Source organism: Lissotriton helveticus, chromosome 2_2, assembly GCF_964261635.1.
Source record: "Lissotriton helveticus chromosome 2_2, aLisHel1.1, whole genome shotgun sequence".
NCBI lineage: Eukaryota > Metazoa > Chordata > Amphibia > Caudata > Salamandridae > Lissotriton > Lissotriton helveticus.
In genome coordinates this window covers 299,038,858-299,053,522 of record NC_136060.1, presented here as the reverse complement: position 1 = coordinate 299,053,522, position 14,665 = coordinate 299,038,858, and the positions used below count along the sequence as shown (strand labels likewise).

The 14,665-nt window shown below is 42.4% G+C and overlaps 1 protein-coding gene across 1 annotated transcript in view; it reads left to right on the top strand.

Moving 5' to 3' along the window:
• Nucleotides 1–14,665, top strand: part of CC2D2A (coiled-coil and C2 domain containing 2A) — a 527,307-nt gene that overhangs the window by 358,497 nt on the left and 154,145 nt on the right. Inside the window, exon 23 of the mRNA XM_078678452.1 lies at nt 4,944–5,111. Coding sequence (XP_078534578.1) covers nt 4,944–5,111 — 168 coding nt within the window. The remainder of the gene's footprint in view (nt 1–4,943; nt 5,112–14,665) is intronic.

The window sequence follows — 14,665 nt, the reverse complement described above, 5'->3', positions numbered from 1 at the left end:
ACCTGGTCCAATATTTGCAGATTTCAAAAATATATCTGTTTCAGCTTTTTGTAATATTTTGGGAAACATAAAAGCAGCTTTAACAAAAATAAAAGCGCCAAATAGCAGAAAAGGTGAGAGCTGGTTCGACCCTGTCTGTACAAAAACTAGGAAGGCTCTGTTATATGCTTTAAAAGCTAAGCCCAGGAATAGCGACAAAATAAGAACATTGCGGACCTCATAAAAATTAGCAAGGACACACCCCTGCCTCATGCTCACGCAAGGAAATCCAGAGAAAAGGAAATTAGGGTGGACTTATGGGACAACCTGGATAATGCAGCCACATCTGGTAACAGTTCTGAGTTCTGGAAGCTGGTAAATGTGCCTTATCTTAAGACTCACAGTGCTCCATCCTTAGACACACATGTCGAGGAGGAGGAGGCATGGGTATCTCGTTTTGAGAATATTTTGACTTCACATCCAGGTATAACAAATTGCCAAGCATCAACGCAGGAGATGTCTCAAGTGCCCCTATCATTTTCACTTATTGAAGTCAAAGTGGGTCTGGACTCATGTAGCTCAGGAAAGGCCGCGGGACCCAATGGAGTCCCAATAGACTTTTTCCAAGCTAATCCAGATTTATGTATTCCACTGCTAACTAATGTCTTGAACAGTATATTATTGGTAGCTCCCCCTCCCCCTTCATGGTCTACAGGGGTTATAGTACCTATATACAAAAAAGTGTTGTGTAATGCACACTATGAGCTAATCGCTTCAGTGTCTACAAGGTATGGGATGAGTGTAGGGTGGCCCAACACCATCAGTGCCAGCGACATATTCTCTGACTATCCGCCATTGCGGTTGGAATGCTCATGCAAATTGTACATTTAAATATCCGATCCATCATTCCTCCTCATGGTCCAGGCAGATCTTCCTGTCGGTTGCGTTTTTGCCAAGCAGGTTACTGCCTCCGTGCTCCACTTGACAAATATTCCCCAAGTGAGTTGGATGCTGTGTTTTCTGGCAGGAGAACTGAGGGGAGGGCTGCACCCCCCATCCCCCCGAACTCTGGATGCAGCCCAAAATTCCCTGGAAGATGTAATCACAGTGATGCAGGACACTTGGTGATATGGAAGTATCTTCTGACACATACCTACCATCTGTGAAGATCAGCCCCTGGTTCGAATGTTACATATGACCCCATTGGTGCAAGCTCTGTTAGTCACTTCAAGGCCGTACATATGCCTTGAAACAGTTGCAAGTTCAAGAAACCCCGACATAACAGCTTTCAACCTGCTGAGAAAACCAAACCTGCATGCCAGCAATGTATTCTTGACTGTATGTCTCGAAAACGAGAAGCAATGCCCGTCTTTTAAACATTAAAGAAATATTTTGTGTATGTCATTTAATCAGTTGGTGTAAGGTGCAGTATCTTGTGCAATTTTTGCATCGTGAGGGTCTCTCGGCATCGTAAATCGTTTGTGGCTGAACACCCCCCTAGAGTGGGAGTAAAAAAAAATCTGTGTGACAGTCCATCCTGCCTCTGTATATGGATGCGTAGTTTGCAGGAGCCGCTTTGAAGCAAAAAAAAAAGTCACTTTCCCTGCCGCACGGCAGGGAAAGTGGCATCAGGGGGAGGGGGCATGGGCGATTTCCTTTCGGGAGCATGCGACCATATGGCGCCGCGCGCTCCCGAAAGGAAATTGCCAAGATGTGCTCGCGTTGCATTGCAAGCAATGCAACTCGTGCACTTCTTTGCTGTAAAATCTCTGCCGATGTCATTATGTCCCCTCCTATGCAACGCATGCGCGTTGCGTAGGATGAGACAAAAAAAGGGGATAGGGCAAGCCCAAAAAATTACAGCCCTATTTCCCTGCTGGATACAACGTCAAAGCCAATTTGCCGCCTTCTCCTCTCTCGATTAGAAGACTGGCTAGAGAAAATAAGATCTTGAGCCAGGCCCAGTATGGCTTCCAGCAGGGAAGAGGTACTGTGGATCAGTGCTTAAATTTAGCACTGATCTTAGAAAAATATACCAGAAGGAAGGAGGGGAAATTATACATGGCCTTCATGGACCTCAGCGCATGATCGAATAAAGACAAATTGATTGATTGATTGATTGATATCTGTTTCTAGCTCAAACTAATCCAAGATTACTTAAAAATGCCTTAGTGATACAGAGCAGTGCCAGGCCATCTGCAAAGATTAAGATTTCACCCTTCAGATGCCGATGAGTGTACTTGGGCGTTAAACTTGTTCTAATAAGGTCTAATTTTTCCCCAGACAGTATTAATCAGTGTTTAAATAACGATATATTACAATACTGCCACAGAATATGCTTCGCTATGCTGCATACAATGCATAATTTGCTGCATAGTTCCAGTGCCTATGATTACATTAATTGCAGCCATCCTTCAACGCACGGCAACTCAACGCCCTCAAACTGGCAAACTCACATCAGCAGGCCAGATGCCCAAAACTGGCTACGAAAAAAAATACTCCATTATCTAGGCATACACCAAAATCAACAACACTCGTGTTCAATGTGTCCCTCTATGGAACTCCTATATAATCCTCTTTAGTCATGAAAAAAATATCAGTAAATTCTACAAGATTTTAAAGATAAATGTCTGTCAATGGTCTACGGTTTGTACCACTGCTCATCTACTCAAATGCTGCTTCTGGTCAATTCAGCCAATCTATAGTTGTTAGCAGCTGATGGCTCTCTGCTGTACAGTATTCAGTTATCTACTCTGACCTCCAGCCGCCTCCCAACACTCCCCACCCCCATGAAAGTTCACCAAAATGCCCATGATGCATCGTGAAATCTAAAGAATAGAAAGGTAGCAAGGGTCTGGCCCTTAAAAACTAGAAACTGTTAAGGCCTCCTCTGCAAACCTCTTCTTGGGAGGGGAGGGGGCAGCCAAAAGTAATAGGAAATGCTGCTTGTGTACCCAGTGTTGTAACAAGGTGCATGAGAAATACAAAGTCGGCACAAGAACAGAAGGAAAGAAAGGGGCTAGATAGAGAAGAGAGGCTGTGAGATGGTTGTGACTTCCACAACCACTAGCACCACCAGCTGGAATAGTAGATCGTGAAAATAGGACATTAGCCATGTAGGGGGCAGGCTGGGAAGGAAGGTTCACCAATAACAGATTTCTAGGCATTTGTTACTTCTTACACAATACTAGATCCCTGTTCTTTAATACGTCATAAGGAGTATCAATCTTCGACCACCGGTCAGAGTGCGGGCCAGGGAGGGGGATCATGACAAACACCTACCTGGGGCTGAGCGAGAGGCGGGCGGTCAGTAGTCCCGCAAAATGGTAGGAAGGGGATTGACAGCATTTTTTGAAGCACCCAATGACCTGGGGGCACCCAGAATTTAAGTGCTACGGTGAGCCCCCAGGTCATGTGTGCCTTCACCGTTGGGAGTCGTTGGATTTGCCATCGCAGGATCAAAAACTGCTGGCGGATCGGAGGACCGGTGGATTCTGCAGTCTGGAGCTGAATGTTTAGCGGCGGGCAACGGCATGGGCTAAGCGTGTTGCCCGTGATACAGAGGCGAAGGCGGCGAGGTGGGCAAACGGCGTGGTCGGAGCGCGTTACCCTCAGTCCAGTAGTAACCGAATTGTGAAGGGGTCAGGACAGAGGAGTGCGATGTAAGGCGGCCAGTAGCGGCGTGGGGCGAGGTTGATGTCACCTTCCACGTCGATGTACATGTTGGCAGTGGTGAGCACCTGGAGGCTCAGAGGTGGTGAAGATTTATATTGCAGTAGAAAGCCAACTGCGCACTACTTAGTAGGCAGCCACCACTGCCAGCCAAATAAACGTGAAGATAAAGGCAGGCACACAGCGTGCGCATCCCTGCTCGCTACTGCGGCTATACTCCGTGGGAATATACTTGCGAGAAAGGTGGGACATGCATCCACAAGCAGCCATTTGCAGGCTACGATTTCGCGAGGACACACACCAGCAAATCCAAAGCGTTGGAGTAGTCAGACCCCACAAAGTACAGAAAACAGATCGCCTAACCGCGCAAGCGCTGTTTAAGCTCGACCTAAAAATGGGTTTTAAAAAGGCTTACTTCTATGTTTACCATTATGTCCTGTATGCATATTTATAATGGAAGTACTACCATTAGCAGGCAGAACAAAGTGGTTAAGCTGGGATTACTAACCAATGTCCTTTATTAGTGTACGTCCTCCTTTGTCCCCATCACACACCTTAAAAACAGTATATAGGCCTTGATAAGTACTTGAATAGGCACCAGACGGGATTCTAGTTGACAGTTACGGAAATCTTACCACCTTCATACGTGACTCGAGGGATTAAAAATAATAGGTATATAGCAAATAAATACCCAGTGAAGTGCCAGTTTTCAGGGGTTCTTTCTACCGCATGCTGGAAAGCTTACCAGTAATTAATCCTAGCAGGGCACCCAATATTGATGCCTCTTCCACAAATATCACCCATAGATGAAAGTAGGGGTAATGGTCGATATCGTAAGTATCCTTCTCCTTCCAAGTCCAATCCAAATGAAGTTAGCTGGCAGAACTGGCTTAAAACTTTCATTCACAGATGAATATGAGTGAATGATTTGTCTCACCTAATATGAACATTGTCATCAACAATTGAAAGAATAGACAAAATATTAATCATCCATGAAATTCTTGCAGTAACTCTGAGCTGAGGTAAATTTGCATGCTGCTCTTGGTTGCATAGGGCGCGGACCATGCTGCTCTGCAGATAGGCAGGGGTTAGTAGATGTCTTATTGCAAACAACAAAGAGCAATAATGCGGTCTGTGCTGAAAGGTAAGGCCTGAGCAGAGTCATTTATACTTAAACATTCTTTCTCCTGCTAGAATCATATTTACCTTAATATTTTAGCTAATTTCTTTTCAATGAGTAACAATGTCAACTATTAATCATTTTCTGAAGTGTCAATTCATTATTGTACCAGTTTGTTAGGATTTGGCCTTTTCAAGCTTGCTGAGCCTAAGCGACCTCTAAAGCCAAGACGAAAAGAAAGGAAAAAAGTGACAGCCCAGAACCTATCGGATGGCAACATCAAAGTCTTAGTAAACATTGTTCGTGCTTTTGACATACCTGTAAGAAAACCATCTGCAAGGTAAGATTTTTTGCTTTTAATTTGTTGATAGTTTGTGTTTCCTTATGACGTTTCACAGACAAAAAACTTCTTTTAAAATTAGACCAAATCAACATTCAGGCACAACATTATCTTATACATAGCAAAATTCGTCACTATACGATAGCTATTCTGGTTAAAATCAGCAGGTTACAACTTGCTTACATCCTTGAACTACAGCTGGATCCTCAAACATAGATGCCCCTCCAAAGCAGGGGAGCTGTGTTCAATGCATGTGTATTCAAGTGCAGGAATCATAATGGGGAAACAATTTTTGGTCAGTAATATACTTTTTCCAGACAAATATATTTTTTGTTGAAGGTTAATTATGTGAATGACCGGTAAAGTAACCTAAATAAAATAACTGCTTTATCACCAAACTAGCTGCCCGTCCTGACGTTGTCTGGGTATAAAAAAGATTTACCTGAAGGACGGCAAACTTTACCGAACGCTACCCCATAGCTTTCCAATGCAGCAGGCGTCTTAGAATGCACACGCGCACACACAACAACGCTGAAGGGCACGCACACCTCACGACATGCACGAACGCTAATCTCATCACAGTGAGATTAGCGTTCTTGCACGTCATGAGGTGTGCGTGCTGTTCAGCGTTGCTGTGTGTGGGCGTGTGCATTCTGAGACGTGTGGGCGTGTGCATTCTGAGACGCCTGCTTTTATCCCCGGTTGAGATCGGTAATGCTTATGCCCACAAAGGTTGCTTCGCAACATATGTTATTAACGCCGCCTGAATGGCAATGTGCGTGAATGCGGCGCACCTTGTGTCTTCTATACGGACGTGTGACAAGTGATTATAACTCGTGAATGGAAAGGCGCGCTACTGAATGACGCGGCCATTTTTTTGTTATAAAATTTGTGGCACGCCCCTCTGAGAACGCTGTTGTGGTACGCCCCTCTCACAAAGTATAATGTGTGTACTTTGACACGGCTATGGCCACGCCCCCGACACACCCACGGCCCTCTGAGTGTGTAGTTTGACACACCCACGCCCCTCTGACAACGGTTACGGCCACAAAGTAAAATGTGAGTAGTTTGACACGCCCACGAACACGCCCCTGACACACCCACACCAACGCCCACGCCCACAAGAGACTACTTTACCCCTAAGGATCTTTGACGTTTCTAATGTATATGGTGGCCACCTGTATAGCCTATGTCCATCTGCTGCAACTCCCCTTTCCAATGCTGTATTGGGTGTTGTGATTGGTGCTGTACTTCTTGAGTTTACCCGCCTCAAAGGTTTCAGCTCTCTCTTTATAATAGTACTAGCAGCCCGCCCCGACCTTGTCCGGGAGGAATCAGGCTTCCCCGACCCCTGCCCTCCCGACATAGTAGCCCGTCCCGAAATGAGTGTTCAGGGCCCCTGCCTGCCCCCCGCCATGAGTGTTCAGGGCCCCCGCCCGCCCCCCGCCTGCCCCGACCCCCGCCTGCCCCGACCCCCGCCTGCCCCGACATTGTCCGTGGGTCCCCCGGAGCCTTACCTCAGCCGCCGCTCCTCCCCCGCGCTCCTCAGTTCACCGCTCCGCCGCTCCTCGCCGCTCGTCACCGCTCCTCCCCGCCTGTCCGCCACTCCTCACCGCCTGTCCGCCGCTCCTCACCGCTCCTCCCCGCTTGTCCGCCGCTCCTCCCCGCACCATGTCCGCCGCTCCTCCTCGCGCTCCTGGATGCCGCTCCTCCCCGCGCTCCTGACGTCAGCACGCAGGTCGCGGCCGGCGCTTCTTCCACGGGGCTACTTTTTTTTTTTCACTACATTTTTTAAATAACTTATATTTTTTAACTTTATATAGCCTATGTCCATCTGCACACCCTGACGATTACAACGATGTATCGGGTGTGTGGATTGGCGCTGTGGTTCCCGAGTTTACCCGCCTCAAAGGTTCAAAGTTCTTCCTTTATAATAGTAGTATATATAGTATAGTATGGATAGGCAATATAATTGTTTTTTTCAGATTCAGAAAAACTTTATTCGATCCACAGAATCATCAAAGCATAGTTAAAACACTAAAAACATTGATAAATAAAGCAAGTTCAGTACATTAATACTCTTAATATTTACAATTGACAGCAGCAAAGTTATGTATCAGTGTGCTACATTTTACATAGTTGGAAATCTTCAATTGTTTTTACCACTGAAGTTTTGTTCAGTTTCCTATGTGCAATATTAAGCGTTAGATTCTATAAAGTGTCAAGTGCAGGCTTGTTCTACCTTATAAAAAACAATTAAAATATATTTTTTATCATATTATTCGCAATATAGGCTGGCGTCGTTTTATGGCATGGGCTATATTTACACAATTAAGAGAACTTTGGTTAAATTTGAGGTAACAATTTTAGACACCATATACACTTTTAACCATAAATTTCACAAAGAGCCAAAAGCAAATTAGCGAATACTCTTATTTAAAAGTTCACTATTAAGAATATTCGACAATGCTTCGATAATACCACTGAATTCATTATAATTAAATCTCAATAAAATATGTCTTCAGAGATCCATATTTTGAAATACACATCCTAATACCAGGATAGTGATCCCTGAGGCTACTCATGTTTAAAAATAACATATAAAATCTTTAAAATGTTTGCCCTTCCTTCATTCTGATAAAGTTTGCAGTCAATAAAAATCTACCAACACCAAAGACAATGAGTTTTGAGGAATCAGTTTTCAATATACGCAACATATCAATACATTTTCTAATATTCATGTTTCTGCCTAAGTGTTTTATCCACTTTCTTCTGGGGTTTGTATATTTAGGACAGAAGAATAAAACATGAGCGATATCCTCCCTGGCCCTCAGATGACACTAAATACAGTTAGAATCTTTGTCACTATTCTGTTGCTGTCCCCATTTTGATGTAAAAGATTTTATCTGTAGCATACCATACCTGAATTTCAGGTATAACATTTTTGCCAGTTGGGGTACACTGTCGTCTAAAAATGGTTCGAAATAAGGAGTTTATTTCAACATCAAGAATTGGATTGTAAGGGTTCCTGATGTACTATTTGAGATGACTCAATGCCAAATGAAATTCCAATAAATGGTTTTATTTTCCTGCTTTGAATCAGGTGTCAGCAGGCTTGAGTTTTCCCAGAATCTGCTCAGACTTGAATTAGAGAACCACTTGCGAATGTGTGCCAACCATGGAAATGTATTATGAGTGTCAAGTGTCAGTAACTCACTCAATGTTTGTCTATATCTTACTAGTTCATCTGTGGTACAGATTCTGATCCAATATGACAGGGTCATCCAAATAGCCTTGTGTTAAAGTCGTTTTATACCCAGGTCATATATTAATGAGTTCAGAGGAGTATTTTGGGGAAGTGCCACAAACCTTCTTTAAACCTTATTTCCCCCCACAATTAAAGCAGAGAGATTCCCCCCGCACCCCTTCAGCTCTGAACCATATAGTGCTGCAGATTGCACTCTGGACTTGTAAACTTCCAGGGCTAGTGAGACTGCCTTTGTCATTGTTGCATACTGTTTTTTTATGATTGGAGCAGAATTTTGCAATAAAATTGTTTTCGATTCCATTATCTGTGGGTTCCATGAAAGTTTTGAATCAGTAGTTACCCCTAGATAAATAAAATCGGAACACACTCTAGGGTCACTTCTTTCAGGGCTATGTTGTTTTTAAAACATTTGTGGGGTTTTATAGCCATATTTCTTGTTTTAACGGGGTTGATTTCCAGACCTTTTAGTATGCAATATTCATTTAGTGAATTTAAGAGGTTTTGTAAGCCTTTTGGGGTTTGGGATAACAGAATTGTGTCCTCCAAGTTTTGGGGAATCATGTTGTGATTTTTGGAGAAACTGGACCATGTCGTTAACATATAAAAGAAACAAGGTTGGCGCCAGGACGCATCCCTCTCTTGACTGGTATTTCCTCTGTGAGATCCCCCCTTTTGCCCCTGCGGACTTTTGCAAAGTTACCCTCATGGAGCCTAATCAATTGAATTAAAAGCTCCTTAGGTACTCCCTGCTGTAACAAATGTATCCATAAAAGGTCTATAGGGATTGAATCAAATGAAGCCTTTAAATCGATAAAGGCGACATATAAGTGGCCAGGTCTCAACTTTGTATATTTCCACACTATAGTTACAAGTCTAAACACTTGGTCTAGTGTGCTATTTTTCCTTCTAAAGCCCGCCTGGCAAGATGAAGGAACATTGTTTTTGTTCATCCAGTCGGCTAGCTTATCCAAGATTTGCCTAGCATAGACTTTTTGTAATATATCTATCAAACTTATGGGTCTGTAGTTAGCGGGATCGTCTCTACTGCCCTTCTTATAAATCTGAACGATTTCCGCTCCCTTCCAGGACTCTGGAATTGGTTGTCCCCTGGCAATTGCGTTACATAGAAGATTTATATATGGCGCCCACACCTCAGGTGCATGTTTAAAAAGGTCCCCGGGTATCTTATCGGATCCTTGAGCTTTAGATGACTTGATGGCCGCTATCGCTAGTCTGGTATCTTCTATACAAAAGTGTACTGGCTCAACCTCATTTAGAGACAGCAGTCCCTCAGCGCTACCTATAAGCACTTTATCTACCACTTTTGGCGGTGCATACAAATTAGCAAAGTGTCTTTCCCATGTGGAGGGGTTTAAATGGTAGTCATGGGCCGATTTATTTGTTTTGCTACCGTGGGCTACGATCCGCGAGAGCGTGGACTGGTCGCAAGCCTTTGCTGCTACTATCAGGTCCTCCAGCTGGCATCTTCCAAGTTTCTTCGAGCTACTTTCAGGGTTTTATTATATATAATTCTTTTGTGTCTGATCACAGCTATCTCTTTAGATTGTATCCCTTAATGAGGCGTTGTTTAGCCACTACACATTCTTTATTAAACCAAGTATTGGATGGTCTGGTTTCAACCTTAGTATTGGTTTTCCCTGTTTGTGCTTTGGTTAAGTAAGGATTTATGTTTTCTATCAGTTTGGGTGAATCTGGGTTATAGTTACATTTTCAGTGCTAAGGTTTAAAAAAGAGACTAGAAGATCACTAAAGATGTTGTATATTTTGGTTAGGGGTTCAACTTGGTCAACTATAGTTGGCCATTTTACTGCCCGTCTATTATTGCTTACTAAGGGCATTATGATGTCATCGCTCATTGCGGTTTGTGACGACGAATGTGTCAGAAACCATTTCCCCACCAAGTCTAAGCACAGTGGGAAGTGGTCACTTTCTCTTCTGTCATCTACTTTAAAATCATGTACATAAGCCCAGTGCGCTATGCTTATCATAATGTAGTCTATTCAGGATACAGAGTGACCTCTAGAGAAAGTATTTAAGCATTCGAGGTTAGAGGGGGATCTGCCATTGCAAGACCTCTATGGTGAAGTTGAATATTTGCATTGCAGAGACAGAGCACCCCACCATTTTTTTTCACTCTGAGTGGCAGGATCCCCCTTGCCAAGTCTTCATCTTCAAAGATGGTATTTAATCCTAGTCGCGGTTCGTAGCAACAATTAAACTCTCCCCCGACTATAGTGGACCCATTTGGTACGTTAGAATCGAGGATTTCTTCCAGTTGTTGGATTATTAACGATTCTTTTGAACACTCCCTTGGCCTTATGTATATATTAAAATTGTACATCTGGGACCTATTTGGGAAACTAAATTTTAGACCCAGGATATCATGTGAATTAGTTGGGAGGCTTTCTATAGCTGGATTTATATGGTCTTTTGTAGTATAGTTCCTATATTCCCAATAGGCTCTGCGCATTGGAATAATATATCCTGTAGTTTAGACGTAGGACTGAGGTTGACTAGGTCTTTACCGAATATATTAAACTTAATTGTGAGTGCCAGCTAGCTCAGAGGTCACTAGAAACGTTCTCAAATTCACAAGAAGGGATTAGTTTATGACAACCGCACAAACATGACAACTTTGTTTCCCAAGAATAAGAAATCAATCTCTAGAGTCGCGGAAACAATAGATAGCTATTTTACTCAGTCAATCGTGCATGCTTCGTTTCACCGGAGGTGCTGAGAAAATAGAGAGACGGGAGTTTTCAATAAAAAGTATTTACTGAACAGTCTTCTTTCTCAAGCATAAGAAATGTACTGCTACAATCGTAATACTGGTTATAAAGTACAATGCATATAATATGAAAAGTATTATAAAGTAGTACTGTAAAAGCATGGTATGGTTTCGATACCATATAAAATAACATATAATAAATCAAATTCATACAGTGATGAAGAATGACTAAAAGTATTCAACTGGTACTTCTAAAATACGCCTACCCCGGTGTACCTAACCTAAGTCTAGTACAAGGGAAGAAGTAAGTAAGGTGTAGCTTAAGTTTTAGTATTCTTTGCCAAGAATCTATTCCAAGAATTCTCTAAGGGTCTAATCAGCTCCGTACCTTGGTTTTAGAATGAAGGAGGTCTTGTATCTCTCTCTCAGGACTCGATTTCCCAGCAACCCGCAAGGGTAGCCCGGAAACACTGGAGCTGGATTTCTCGGCAAGAAAAAAGACAGCTTCTCTCAGTGCGTCAGCTGGAGGGTCGGCTTCCTTCGGCACTTGCTGCAGCAGGTCGCGTCGGGCAAGTAGATAGTCGAACTGCTCCAAACCACCGTGGTTTGTCTGGGAAAATGTAGGCATATTTATACCTTGAAGGTGCCGAGTTTGACGTATGATTGAACATATTAACGTCATCAAAGACTCAGTTCTTTGAAAACTCCATGATTTCCTAGATAAATTAGTATTCAGGCAAGGGGAAGTCCCTAGATGCTGAAGGCGGGTTTTTCTAAGAAATCGTTGTTGATTCTCGGAACTTAGTGGAAGTAGCCATGCCGTATTTGGGCTGCATAGGCTCAGTCTAAATATGGTAATGATTTCTATGCCTATATAAGGATCGGGTAATTTATACCTATATATGTGCATGAATCGGGAAAATTACACTAGGGTCCTAGATTCCTACACAACACTTTTACCCAATTCAGTAGCCCGCCTGACGGTCTACCTTTGCCTAGCTGCTGGGCCTTTATGCTGAATGTTCTGTAGCCCACTTTGTATGATGGCTTCCTCTCCCATGTCTCCTGGAAGAGGCAGAAGTCAAAGTTATCAATATAATCCTGCCAATCAGGCTCAAAAAGTTTTTGGGGCAGTCCTGTTATGTTCGATGAGACCATCCTCACACCTCCAAATGTTGAACAGCTTGGTGTGTTAGGCAGGCAACCAGTAATAATTGTGTGATCCAACCCTTGTGACTGAAGATGTTAATTACTTTGCTTCCTTCAAGATCTTTTCTTTCATGATGTGGATGCTGGCTAGATTGGATATCTGGGTTTGTTAGACAATGGTGAGAATGTGAGCTTGTCTGCAGGTTCAATCAATCTGCTGCATCAAGATTATTTGGGCCCTCTCTTGCTTTTATGGCAAAGTTGCGTCTATCTGAACTAGTTCTATTCTGTCTGAGACTAATTTTGGAGATGAATAAAGAGTGAGAACGTAAATTCATGGTAATTAAATGTTTGGCAATTATTTTTGAGTGTAGCGTTAGTTTTATGTCATCTAAGACCCCCTCCTCCTGATGCAACCGCTCCGCATTATATATATTGAATCTTATAACGGAGTGGCACTTTCAGTTATACCTGATCCAATGAATTGCCTTATTTATAAGAGAGTCCTTATCTTCCCTGGCACCCTGCTTTAGTCTTGGGACATTAGTTAAAAATACATTATAGTCGCTCGGATGCCCCCTATTTGCATGATGGCTTATTGGGTAAGGTTCCTGGTTCCGTTGGGGGTCCCTATTCTCCTGCCTGGTTGTTTATCTTCACTATAATTTGGAGGAGGGAAATAAAATAGAAGAATGATTATGCTACAAGAGTTTAATTTCATGATCTGGTTATCCCCACTCTCCTAGCAAGAAACCATTCACTTCACAGTAGATCTAATACGGGACATTTCTGTCTTATCCACAGTGGTAGCGTGGAGTATCGCAATCCCAACTAAGCAGGACACTTGTATGTCTTTCCCCAAAAATTGACCATGTGACTGCAGTCTTCATGTAATTCCACCAAAAGCACAGATGCAGCTCCCAGCTGTGCAAGTACTTCAAAAATGCAAAAAGTACCTAGACCATACTTAAGGTATTCCAAGTCTCCGAAATTGTTTTCTCTAATTCTCCATCCTCAGCCAGTGTTCTTTTCAAATGTTTATAGATTCGCTTCAGGCTAGTCCAGGGCACGAATGGGCATTTTGGCTTACAAGCACTAAAGGCCTATTACCAGCAGGGATGCTGCTACATGCTAGCAGAATTGGTGTAAAAATAACACAGATACCAGTGACGTGCTACCACCCCAGCTTAACCAGTGCCTACTGCTGCCTTAACAGTTTCTGACAACACAGAATTTAGCACTTTTCTTGCTTACAGATCAACAGAAACAAGAAAGAAACGAAACACAACACAGTACTTCTTCATTTCTCATTGTTAGCATGACAGATAACAAACTAAGGTGGTAACAAAAGACAGGAGAGTAACACGCACTGAGACAGGAAATTCCTGCAACAGCAAAAACTTACTGCTATCACCAAGGCACTGCAACTGTAGACTCCCCACCCATACAGGCATCAGCATTACCTATGGCTTTACTACGTTGGCATGGCCTGTCTTACCCACACACCCTGCAGTCAATTCTGACACAGAACACTCCCACTTAAGCATGGGATGCCAGGAAAGGCAACAGTTCTCATATGTGGGATAAATCCACAAAGTGGGGAAGCCTACCACAAACCCATAGGTATCTTTATTTATTTCAAAGGTGTATACTTTGAGTCTGATTTAGGTTACTTTTCACCTATAGTTCAGCACACACTCTCTACATGCATACAGTTTCAAGTTTATTATGCTATATAAAAATCATAATAATGTAGACATACAAACTTGTTCAATGTACAGAAAGACAAAAAGAACATAATTAGTTGTTAAAATTACAACTCAAAATGTCTGAAAATCTTGTATATTCTACAAGTGTCTGTTAGTCTTTGGATTAAATATAAAGTTCAAAGTTTTTTGGGCATTTAATATTTATAAACCTCTTACGCAAAAAGCGCCATTTAAAATTCATTAAGCCTGGGTAGATTAATACTGCATGTTTTATATCTTGTAATGCTAAATTAAATAGAGTAGGTCGCGTTACAATCCATGCTGGGATACTATATTGCCAAATTTTCATTAGTCCATTGTTCTGAAATTTTACACAAATCTGGATTGTGATGATGTAACATCGACATATAGGGTTGCATTTTTTTGTAATTCTGCACCTATGCATACCATTTCACGGTGACCTTCACAGGTACAATAATGTTTATCCTTTTCATGGCTGATCTTGTCAATTAATCTTTACTTTAATTTTGCAAGTGTATCTTTGGAGTGGAAGCATAAATTTAAACCAGGTTTTAATCTCAATTTATTAAAAATGAATATAACATGTTTTAATTGGGTAAAATTCTTATAGTCATCAGACCCAAATACGTATTTGAGTAACTTTTGCAGAGAATTAGAA